The sequence below is a fragment of the Tyto alba genome, unplaced genomic scaffold (genome assembly GCF_018691265.1).
Source record: "Tyto alba isolate M040663 unplaced genomic scaffold, T.alba_DEE_v4.0 Super-Scaffold_40, whole genome shotgun sequence".
Classification (NCBI taxonomy): domain Eukaryota; kingdom Metazoa; phylum Chordata; class Aves; order Strigiformes; family Tytonidae; genus Tyto; species Tyto alba.
In genome coordinates, this window is record NW_024881316.1 from 44,561,088 (window position 1) to 44,573,795 (window position 12,708).

Here is a 12,708-nt window from a genome sequence, read left to right on the forward strand (position 1 = left end):
AAACTCATAAAACCCACCAAAAACCAATATGGTAAAGTTAACAAAATTCAGTTACCATAAAGGTCATAATTTGGTTACAGTATCCAGGCCATTGATTTAGATTGTCCTTAGGCTAAGTAGCATCCTTGCAAGATAGGGGACAACCAACGTTCACTTTTCAGGCTTTTCTATTATAAGCCCCTGAGTCTCCAAGTGTTTCTCTCTGTTGCTCTTAATTATGTGCCAAGAAAGAGTAAGAAGCTCCCTAAAAAGGAATCTGGAGCTATATCACTAGCAAGATGCTTTTTTTCCCTCTTTTATCTTTGGTTTAGATTGTTGCAAAGAAGTACCGCAACTTTGAGTTCCCGGCAGAGATGACAGGGCTGTGGCGGTACCTGAAGAACGCGTATGCCAGGGATGAATTCACCAACACCTGTGCGGCAGACAAAGAAATTGAGCAAGCCTACGCAGACGTGGCCAAGCGGCTCAGCAAGTCCTAACTGACCTCAGCAGTGGCTCGATATCCCCTTTTTACAGACTCTTCTCCTTGTTGCCTTAAGATATACTTTATCATTATGCTAGCTGGTTGGCATCCCTATGACTTCACCTGTTCAAGTGTATTGGTCAGGGACAAATCTCCTTCTCCCTGGAGAAAAGAGAAGGCAGCTCTAGTGTGGGGGGTGTGGACCCTTTGGAATCTGAACCTAAGATCTGGCTCAACTAGTATTATTCACAATCAGTATTGGAAATGAGTCCACTTTACTAGTTTCTTGTTTCATGTTGGGGGTATATAACCACCTGTATTCTTTGGAGTTTTAAAAATAGGATATTAGCTGAAATTTCAAGTAAGAGAGTTAGGAACACATAGAACTGGTTCTTTTGTAGGTTATTTCATGGACACTTTTTCCTGCAGTGCTATTGAGATCCTTGAGGCAGGAGCAAAATATGAGAGAGAGGGGAAAAGAAGGAGTTTGACCCTAAAGGAGAAATGCTCTTAGCAGTTATATTTTCCAAAACTTTCTGAATACATATTCTGTTCTATCAGGCCCAAGAGATTATAGGGTATTTATTTTTAACTTGGCGCAAGAGGGGGAAGCCTGAGTGAATATGTCAGACTTGCAAATGCTACTTTGCATAAAATTTGCATGATGCTGTTGGATCTGAATGTTTAAAACGGAAGAAAGTGAATGAGCGATTGATCAGGCTGCCCTTGGAAGAGTGGGGCTAGTGCCAAAATGCCCAGTGGATCTGCTAGTTGGTAGAGACACGCAGACATAGCAATAATGGGGGCAGCACATTGACTCCAGCGAGTAGAGGGAATTGGCACAGCTAACCAAACCACGGAGGATATTGTCATCTTGACTGTATGGTTGCCAGTTCCTTTATAATTGCTATCTTGGGAAACTTGGATAGGCAGGAGAAAGCTGTCGCTGCACACGGATTCCAGGCAGCGGAAGCGCTTTCTTCGCGTTGGGCTCCAGATGGGTCACTTTCAAGCACTCATCATCTCACCCCAGGAGAAGTTTGCTTTGAGAGCCTCAAAAAGGGAAGACTGAAAGATAGAGGCACATTTCCAGCCAGAAATTCAGCAAGCATGCTAGCAGAAATCCATGCATGATGCCTTAGTCCCACTCCTCCAAGGTTTACTGATCTGGGTTACATGATTCTGTATTAGGACTGTTTGCTAAAACTGATTATTTTATTCTATCTGTAGCATCTGCCTGACACAATCTGCTTTATACTAGTGATTGTTTGCACATTACTTCAGCAAATACAGAATGACAGCTCTTTTGCATGAAACTCATGTGCCCTAGTATGTATAGCAGTGCACATGGCTGTTGATTTTCAGTTTGGGGCGATTTATCATTGTTTTCAAGGATAAAACAAAGCTGAGCTGTGACCCGATGTGGCTCCCCTTCTGATTAGACCTACTAGAGTTGCACTGATCTGAGGGGAACCCCAATCTGGTGAGCTGTGACTGAGGGGAACCTTGCAGCAGGCTTGTTTGCAGCCAGAGAGCTGGAGGACTGGAGACAGTATCGAAAGCCAGCCTCTGCCGTGTGATGCTGATGACAGTCTGAAGCCATCCTGTTGCTTTGGTGGGATTATTCCACTTTTCACACAAAACCCAGCTGGGAGCAGAATGTTGCTCGTTGACTGTGAAGATAGTTTGTGGTTGACTATTGTTTTGCATGCAGTGGTCAATTTGTTCTGAACTTTCAAAACCTTGGAAGAAAATCCATGAACTCCCAAGTCATCTCCTTAAAATGGACTATTTTAACAAGGGCTAGACTTGAGGGCAAAGGCTTGCACTCTTTAAAATATTGCTGAGAAATCAACTGGCTCAGAGAACACTAATAGCAGCCAGAAAAATCTAATGAGATTAGAAGTGTCTGCACAAGCACATGTGGCTTGTTAAAAACATTTCTTCATGAGATTGGAATTATTTGTGATTTTTTTTTTTTTTTTTGTAAATTAAGGCAATTATTTATTTATTTATTTTAATTGACTCAGTCCTTTCCTCTGTCTTTCTGGTTTTGTTTTCACTCAGCACGCTGGTCAAGATGGCTCTGTCTGCTTAGAAAAGTGTTATTAGCAATGCTCTGCAAATTAGTTTCTAGTGAAAAGTCTTCTATCTGATTAATGGTCACTGGGATATTTTTGCTTTCACTATGATTTGGTTAGAAGCATGCCGATCAACAGAATCCAGATTTTTCTCAGTTGTCTTTTTCCAGGTTTGTACTTCAATTAGTGGCTTTACTTAATCACAGTTACAGTGAATCTTTGAATGAAGATGGAGAGGCAGATGCAGATTCTTGCTCTGTGCTTACTATATTTAGCTCCTTAAAGAAGGTTGTCCAAACATACCGCAGATCTCAGGCAGGGTAAGTGAACCAGTTTGGGGTCTGTCCTGATTTCTTCCATCTCTGTGAATCTTCACCAATTTGCTGAATCCCCTGGTTCTGAAATGTTCTATGTCTTACTATAGTTTCGCTAGAAGAGGGGCAAAACACAGTTGATCTCAGTGATTTCAAATTGCAGCTGTTTTAAAAGAACTATGTTTAAAAATGGTTGGGTTTATACCAAAAAGAAAATGAGCTTTTTGTAAGATGATTTTCATGTTCTTAAAATCTTTTTAGGCTTTCATTCTAAAAAAAAAATATACCCAGGGTACCTTTGTTTTAATTAATAAGAAAAAAATTCTTAAATATCTTCATTTTTCTAATAACACCCCCCAAAAATCTATCTATACTGTATTGATGGATATGAGAAAGAATAAGAGGAAAATTAAACAATTTTCAGCTACCATGTCTGTTCTGTGTGAATTCAAGTCTCACTCTGCATCCTAACTTTGCATCTTACTCATAGCTCTATTATAGACTGATCCAAGATTATGGACAGGTTCAGGCATTCCCTGACCTTAGTTTGGGTTTGAAATCCAAGCTCATGTTTTCAGATCTGTAACTTTTGCTCACCTTTGTGCTTTTTGGCTTTAGACATAGTCAGAAGCAGGAAATACTGGAAATCTTACATAGAAAAGTATTTTGCTAAGATTTTTGAGCTCAGTTCTCAAGACTCGGGATCCATCACCAGTGAGATTTTAAAGGACTCCAGACCCCTTTAGGCAGGGTATTTTTGGTGACCTTCCATTGTATTTAGAATTATAAGTAATAAATATTAATCATACAGGATTGTATATCTACATTGGCAAGGCAGAATTTCTGAAAAGAATCTAAGTGACAAGACAGACATTGCAGATTTACAATAACTTTGTTCATAAATTTTTTGCAAGATGTAAAGAAAGACATAGTGCAGAGGGGGAAGAAGCCAACAATGTGGATTTAATCATCTACATTTCAGAAATGCAGACCAAATGTCTGTAAAGATGTCCGTTTCATCCAAACATTTCTTAGATATTTATTTCAAAGCTCCCTGTTCAGTCAATCCAACACTCCATTCATATTGGAACTAATATTGATTTTTCTTCTATTAGCAGCAGTATGGGAGCACTAGAGGATCCCATATATTAGTTGCTCTTATTTTCTGTTAGAGTGAATTGCTGAGAGGTCATCTTGCTGTGCAGGTAAGGCTGAGGAAGAATCTGTTTCAAGACTATTTAAGAGAGCTTCTGACAAACATTTTTTTTCCAATAGAAACATCATACAATGATATTGCTTTATCAGGACTAGTGTGATATATAGAGCTACAGGTTAGCAGCTCTTCTCCTATGTTCAGCTGAGAAGCCACTGCCAGGGAGAAATAACAGTCTGTATCACAAAGAAGCCAGACATCATTGTTTCTTACAAGAAAGATCAGCTGAACTGCACATAGCATTTATTTTGAATATGTATTTATTTTATTTTAACCCCCAGACACCTTTCCTCCTCCCTCATCCCTGCTCAAAGTCAGCTCCAAGCTAGCCATAACCATTCTGCCATTTCCTCAGTGCTAAGTATCAGAGTGCTCATGGGTGGGCACATGGGGAACTGTGTTTTAGCACAACCCATCTGTCTTGTGGGGTGAAGTCCAAAGGCCAGTGCTTGCAGCACTGCTCCCACCACTGTGCCAGCAGCGAAGGTGAGAAGCAAAGAGAGCTCCCTGTCTGTATTGGCTGGTTTTGGCTAATTAGCTGAGTTCAAGGTATTGCGAAAGTTTAGGCAATGGAAATCCCACTTATGTAAAGCCCCAGAAGCACATGGAAACATTCACTTTTTTAAATGAATGTGTGTTTTAAAGAAAAAAATAACCTCAAAGTCTAGTGTCTTTCATGTGTATACTTTTGAGCATTAGAATCTTGCATTTGTTATTCTGCTAGATATTATTCTTGAAATGCTTATGATACTAAGAAGTATTTTTCCAGTAAGATTTTGCCTTTCTGCTGAATCTTTCATCTCTTCATTAATTTTGATGTCTGCAATGACCTAGTAATTCCAGAGGAGGCAGGAAAACTGTGAAGCTTATACTTGTTGAGAAGTTGAAGGAGGTAATGATTTTTTGGGGAGAAAACAGTATTAAAAGCATTTTCAAAAAATGTGTCTTTTCATTTAGGATATTTTAATCCAGAGTTATAGACTGTTTAGTCTGGAATGTGATTTTCAGCACAGACCTGAGCAAGTCACCATGTTTAAGGTGACTTTGCCTAAGCATTGCCCCAGGATACATGGAGATGTTCCCTCTGAGTCACAAAATTTTGCATTTTCTTGGTCAGGAAGGATCTGCTGGTTTGTACTGGCACTGAACTATGACAGCCCTCTAACTCAGTGCTAAGCAGTGAAAAGAGGGGTCTTGTTGCCTTTTCTCCCCTTCTAGCTCATGTGCGGGGAAAGCAGAAAACATGAATCTGTTTTATTTCCTTGCCCCACATCCCAAGCAACACTCCAGCCCTAGGAAAGCACAGAAACCACGTCCAACACTGGTTTTCAAAGCCTGACCAGTCCATGCTTTGACGTGTGACATAAAGGTCTGAAGAGCCACATGTAATTCCTCTGGCACTCACCACGCAGCATTACAGGACTCAGCAGCATCTCAGAGACCGCAGCAATCATGTTATTCCCCTGTTGCCCCAAATCGTTCCCCTTTCACCATTTATTGGAGGGATGCTCAAGCTGAAAATACTCCAGAGGATGCACTTGAATGTGGTGCGTTTTGAGCTGTGCTCATCATCTAACCCGCTCTGAATGATGACATTGTCGCAGCTCAGCAGGTCGTGCCTCTGCTGCCAAATGGACGGCCCGTCGCCCGCTGGAGTGGCAGCGCTTGGGTGGGAATCGCCGAAGCTGCTCAGCCAGCGATGGTGCAACCACAGTGAAAGGTTTCAGTGCCACCTTTTCTCCGGCCCGGCTCTCGAGCTGAAGTGTGTTAGCATCTCAGCTGGGGCCATGATCCAGCGCTAATGAGCATTTCTAGCTTGCAGCATGTGAATAGAGGCTACTCATGTGTTTAATGTTAAACATGTGCTTGCCTGCTTGCCTGGATAGGGGCCTAAAAGTCATGACAGAAAAGCCTATATTAATGAAGAGCATTATTATTCTCTTTCCTTTGAAATCCGGTGGCAGAATTCCCAGTGGGGGAATTCCCAATAGGAATTCCCAGTAGAGCCCAAGGCTACATAAGCATGAAGATGTTTCAAGTGTGAAGATGTCCTTAAAGAACAGAAAACACTCAAGGAGAAAAGGAAGCAGCAGTGATATACAGAGTCTTCCTACAGAAGCAGGACAGGGGACCCAGCTTTGTCCCAGTGGCGACTGGAGGGACACCACCAGTGCTGTCAGGCTCCATTCTGGTTTATCAGGGGGAGGTTCAGAGTGGAGCTGGGACCAGGCCACGCTGGCAGTGTAATGCCAAGGCATGTTCTGCTGTATCTCCAACCACACTCCCTATGGTGGTATCCCACAGTATAACGATGCCTCCATTGTGTCTGCCTCACTCTTATTATGAAGTGGCTTGTCTAAAGAAAACTAAGAAGGGTGGGGGAATTTTTTTTTTATATATACATGGAGTAAAACTGATCCAAATATGCTTTAATGGTTCTCAACATGATACTGTCAATTCTCACCACAGGGTGGAATTTGTTAGTGGAAATTAAATTAAATTAAATTAAAACAGAAAAGCTTGGCTATTGCTAATGGGTACTACTGGGAGCCCTAAAAGCAGTTTGCAGTGTAGAACCATAGCAGGAGTGAACATCCTTTAATTCCCAGAATCACTTGGGTTTCACAGGGTCATTTCAGCCTATTCTGCTGCACTGCTGAGAAGTTGCTCTTTCCCTGTCTCCCTAGGTCTATAAACTCTGAAAAATTTGGGAAATGGCTGTGGGCACCACATTAATCTTTTTCTTTTTCACTTTTTCCCACCTTCATTAAATTAACTACTTTAGTTTGTAAGTAAACGATAAGTAAACAGAATTTGCAAACAGCAGAGTTCTCTACTTTTTCATTAAGGAAGTCTTTAAGAGCTTTCAGGAAATGAGAGGTTATCCCCAGGTTTGAGAATAAACTATGATATAAAATATATAGAGAAATGTGATTCTGATTAAATAATTTAAGCAAGAATATTAGTTTGTTTTAAGGAGTATGGTTTGGACTAAACAAACTGAACACTCCAGAAACTGCAATAGGGATTTAAGATTCAGTTCCAATATCCTTTTTTTTTTTTTTTTTTAGTTACTGATTGTACAACATAGAAACTATATGTATATATATTCACCTTATTTAACTGCATTATTTAATTTAATAATGCTGTAAAGTGTATTGGGATGGAAGGTGGCAAAAAGAGGAAAACTTAGACTCTTGAAACAGCACTATTATTTCTGTGTCTTTGATTTTGTTCCCACTGGAATAAACAAGAGCCACACCATTTAGTTGTGTAGAAGCAGGATCTTGGCTTCACAGATCCAGATAGTTTTGTAGTCTCTTTGGCGGACAGGGCAATTTGCTGTTTAGCAATCTGAGTCTCGCAGTGCTCACAGCGCGTTTCGGAAGGCGTCCAGGGCTGTCCTTGGGTGAATGGATAGCATTGCTTGTGAAGGACCACAGCGAATCCCCTGCTGTTATAAAAATGAGATTAAGCCATCATAAGATGTGGACTGGCTAACCCTGAACCAGACACATTTGCCTGCAGTGCAGCCGCTAAATTGGTCTGACATCAGGAACCGCAGCGTAAGAGCTTGGCCTCAGAAGTGAGTCAAAGCAGCATCTTTGTCACCAGTCATTTTCTATTTATAATGACACAGATCTATTTTATAATCACGGGGAAGCACAACAGGAGTGGGCTTTGTTCTGCCTAAATCACATTTCTCGTGCGGGTGCGTTTAAACACAGCCTTTGGCCCCTTGCCGCACACCACACACACCCAAGGCGGGCAATTCTGGCACAACAATGCACACCCTGTCGTGCTTGAATGCTCAAAGACTTTGAGCTGAAGCAATAAACTCCTGCTAAATGGCTTAAAAATGTTCCCTTAAGTGTGCTGAACTGCCGTGCTGCCTCACTTCTTGTTTCCAATGCCATTTTGTGTCTAAGCCTTGGGTTTCAAATAAACCAGGAGTATATTACGTTGTTTAGTGCTGGAAATTACTGGGCATTATTAACCATAAGAAATTGGGGTGAAAAACCCCAAGCCCCAACCCTCTTTCCTAGTGCAAAACTGACTGCTTGTGCACGTGACTATTTTCAGAGGCTGTGAATAAATTCCCCATGTCTGCTTGCTTTGGTTTCTGGAGAATGGGTCCTCAGCTGTGGAAATCCTCAGAGCTATTATGGTAACCCCATCTTTCTTTTTTTTTTTTTTTTTTTTTTTTTTTGTTGTTGTTGTTGTTGTTTTGTTTAAATGAAGCATCCTGCTCTGTATTGACTAGAAACTTATGATATAGTGATCAATAGATTTATTTTTGTTGTCTGACTTTTTCTGTTCTAAAGCCAGAAGATCAAACCCAAGTTGCATAGGGAGATTTAGGGGTGAAAGGAAATGCTTTTTTTCTCAAAACCCACTCATTGTCGATTTCTGACTCATTTGGGGCACAATCCTGGTTACTCTGAGGGGGTCTGAGGTTGAAAAAGAGAAAGGGGAGCCCACTGTACATGCTACTGTCCTTTGACTGAGAGAGGAGAGCAGGAACCAGTCTAGAAGTCCTAAGAGCTATATGGACAAGTTTCCCATCTGCAGCGTGAAAACAACCTGTGCAGAGACCTGAACAGCCCTAAGATGACCCACACTTGCTTAAAAATTGCAATGACATCAAAAAGCAAAACTTGGGATGTGAAGAATGGCATGACAACCAGGCACAGTACCTCCTCGGGGCATTATACAGACTAAAAATATCTCATTGGAAAAGGCACTCAAATTTTTAGGTACTAGCGCAGACCCAAGTTCAGGACTGGAGTTTCTCCTCCAAAGTGTCATTAATATCAGAAATACCTAATGGCTGTTGGGATTGTCACCACCTGAACTGCTGGGGTAAAAGCAAAATCAGGAACTCTTAAGGAGAAAGCAGGAATGACCTTTAAACTCAGACCCAGTAAGCTTCAAAGAAAAGTAATTTATTTGTAAACAACTATTTTACAGTGGTTGACAGTGAAAAGTAACTGTGTATCTAGGGGTCTCTGTCAGATAAAAAAAAGAAAGACAGGATAAATCCCTTCACATACTTATGATTTTCAGTTGATGCACATCCTTTGTTAATGGGTAAATTTAGATTAGACTATAACTTTTCAGTGTAGGAACTAAATATTCCTTCTCTGTATGGGCAGCTCCTAACACATCAGGAGCCTGATTAGAGCCTTTGTGTGCTGCTCTAAACTTTGTGATATATAATAATAGGAATAATATAATTAAAATGTCTTTGTAGTTCATCTTTAATATTATGATTCTGTGGCTGTACTCTGTCAGCTGTGAATAAAATGAATATCATTTTTGTATAATAGGTAATATATTATTGAAGAAACTGTTAAATTTAATTTCTGAAAGCAAAAAAGTATATGCTCGTTCTTTCATTTTAAGCTTTTGGATAAATAAGCAAACATTTCTTTTGTATCCTTCAAATGAGTATTCGTTCAATGAAGAAATCCACCTTCCTGAACTGGAGCTGTTTATAATCTTATATTCCAAGAGTGATTAGCACCTGATAATTTGAATAAAAGTGGTTTATTTTCTCATTGGGTTATTCATGAACTTTTGTTTAATTTGTAACTTTTCTTTTTTTTTTTAAACAGGTAACATTCCTTTGGCTGCAAGAAAATCATGTACTCATAGCTTGAGTATAGCTATACTCATAGCTGGATCTAAAAATTGATTTAATAGAAATAAAGGGAAGGACAGCAAGGACAAGTAAGCTATGTGTTAGAAGAAGAAACATGGCCCAGTTATAACTCATGCACTGTCGCCCAGAGATTGGTGCCATATGATTAGTGCAGCTGGTGGTACCATGTTGGCCTGGACTGGAGAGCTCTCTCCAAGGCAGTGTCCAAGTGCATCACACAGGAGGTTATACCCCACATTGGTGGGGTTATAATACAGGTTTATGAAATAATGGATAGGGTGAAATGAGAAATGATTATTCAGTATTTATAATATCACAGGCTATGTGTTCCTAATGAACTAATCAAGCAGCAAGTTTAAAGCAAACAGAAAGAAGTGCCTTTTTACAGTGTATAATTAAACTTTGGAGCCCTTTAATGGAGGATACTGGGCAGATCAAAATGAATATGGACTTCAAATATGGATACAATAACTTCTTGAAGAACAGATTCATTAATGTTGTTAAATGTGAAAGTTCGAATGCAATTTCCAGGTCAAGAAGTCCCTAAATACCAGGGCTGGGAGATGGTCCAGGGAGAAGTAGGTTTCTACTTGTCTTACTTCTAATATTGTTACTGCTGCAAGAGGTTAGACACAGCTGAGGTAGGGCTGGATAGGTGTGCTCCAGAATGGCCTTTCTGATATGATGCACAAATGTGAAGTATTGTAAACTTTATTCCAGCACAAAACTTTGAATTTAGCTTCCCCAAAGCAAACCATGTACAGAGAGGCATTAGAGAGAGCTCAGCGTCCCTCTCATGGCAAAAGACAGGGAATTATCATCCCTCTGAAACAACAAGAGTTCATCATCCAACAGCTGCAACTGGCAGAGAAAAAGTAGGTTTTCTCCCAGTTTACATGTCAATTTTTTTTCTGGTTACCAAAAACTGTACCCTTTGGGCTGCACCTCTCTAACACCACATCTCTCTTGATGTGATGTGTGATATAAAAATGAGAATTTATTTCAAATTCTTCAAACCCAAGCTGGTAAGTGTCAGTCTAAATTTGCTTTAACTACTGCTAAAATAGCTATTCAGCTGTCCAGAACTGTAGAAGTCCAGAGCCTTGGCTGATTGCTTTTGGACTAAGCTCTCGATGTGCAAGCACCCAGGTGCACGTTTCATAGCAGAAATGGTCTTTCCTTTTCTCTCTGATCATGGCAGGATGGAGGAAAGCCAGGGCATCTGCAAAACTCACCATTGGGCATGTCAAAGGATGAATAAATAAGGTAATGCAATCCCTTTTTTTTTTTGCCTAATTTATAACCAGTCCTGAATGGAAGCACAGCTTTGCTGTTTGGTCACTCAGATGCATGAGGTTTGACCACGGCCAGCTCTGCTGTGGCTGATTGGTAACATGGCCACGCATTTCCCTGTAGACACCCTCATCTTGCGCAGCTCCATCACGTCGCTGCGTTGCCAGAACCACACGCAAGAGAGACTGTGCTGAACCCATGAGCATCTCTGAGAGTGTCTGGTACTGACTGTTTTGAAGGGTGATGCCAGGAGCCCCAGCTCTCAGGGTTTAACACACTGACCACACACAGAGAAGGTACCTCACCCTGTTGGTGTTGTTTTTTTAGTGTTCACTTCATTAAAAATAGTTATCTATAGTTCTGTCTCCTCTCATTGTACAAACAAACCTGGCACTGGTATCAGGCTCTCCGGACAATGGTCTAAGTGATATTTTATTGTAGTGAGTGCATCAGATCCAGTAGACACTGTGTAAAAAAAGAGGTTTCTGTGCATGACTATGGTTGCAGACCTGAATGGAAAAATAGGGTGAGTATCAACCTGGATCACTCATCATTTTTCCTGTCTTTATTTTGTCATTCGTTACGCATCTGTTCTGAACAATCCAAAGCTTTCCCCTTTCCACGGCCATGTCTCTATGCTGCTGGTCATTTTTTTTAGTCATTCAGCCTCTGAAAGATCACTTCTACCCAGCTAATTGCTCTATCTGGAGGGGATTTGTACTGCTGTCTCTCTCCGCTTGCCATGTGAAAAATAGAGTCCTTAGTGGGCTCCACGGAGCTGCTGGCACCTTTTCCTTCAGGGATGGGGTTGGAGGGAAGCTTCGTCAAGGATTTAGTTTGTTGATTTTTTTTTTTTTTTTTTTTTTTTACCTCAATACCTGCTGTAACACTCTATACATCTTGCCAGATACTCTGCAATCAGTCCAGTCTGCACCAGGCAAGAGTTTAGACATTTCAGGTGTCATCCATCCTTCATATCTCATGCATGCCTTTCCTTTCATGAGTCCAGCAGATGCCTTTAATTGCCAGCCACTGCTCTTGGCTTTCCAAGAAGCAGCAGAGGAACTATGGAGTCCCTCTGACGAAGGATGAAACAAAGGGGCCCAGCGGTGTTATGACATTTTCTTTCACTGAACTGGCATTGGGAAGAAGGGGCTCTTTCCTCCTGTTAGATAAGCACAGAAATCTTAAGCAGATGCTTGCAAAACATCAAACAAATATATACTTAAAAAAAATAAATATAGGCTATACCCACATGCCCCATAATCTGGCCAATATTCAGCCACCGCTAACAGTATCTAGCCTTTCTCTGGTAAAGCCTGGAGGAAAAGGAAAAACCCGCAGTCTAGTCGCTCCGCAGCAGGACTGCAACTGGCTCCTCCAGCACCATCATCCCAGGGCTGAGCGGGGCAATGCCGGGAGCTGGTGGACCGTCTCCAATCCGTTTTGTTGTTCAGCAACTAGAGGGAAACACAACCCTTCTCTCTCGTGTGTTGTGTCTATACTCCAGGGGCTTTAATCTGTTTTTCTCCTTAAATCAACAATGTGGAATTTGAAGGGGAATTTCATGCCATAGGGGAGAAGGTGCAGCAGTCTGGAAAGCCTGAATTGCTAAAAACAAAAAGAAAGGGTGTTTTCTTTAGTGCTTAAGTAACCATTATGCTCCTGATTTCTAGGGC

At 41.0% G+C, this 12,708-nt stretch overlaps 1 protein-coding gene across 3 annotated transcripts in view; it reads left to right on the forward strand.

Annotated features, from left to right (window-relative positions):
- CLIC5 (chloride intracellular channel 5) overlaps positions 1–2,453 on the forward strand; it is a 75,650-nt gene extending 73,197 nt beyond the window's left edge. For all 3 annotated transcript variants that reach the window (XM_042803273.1, XM_033005015.2, XM_033005016.2), the window contains one exon: positions 312–2,453. In XM_042803273.1, the coding sequence (XP_042659207.1) occupies positions 312–479 (168 nt within the window). In that variant the 3' untranslated portion in view covers positions 480–2,453. The remainder of the gene's footprint in view (positions 1–311) is intronic.
- The last annotated feature ends 10,255 nt before the right edge of the window (positions 2,454–12,708 follow it).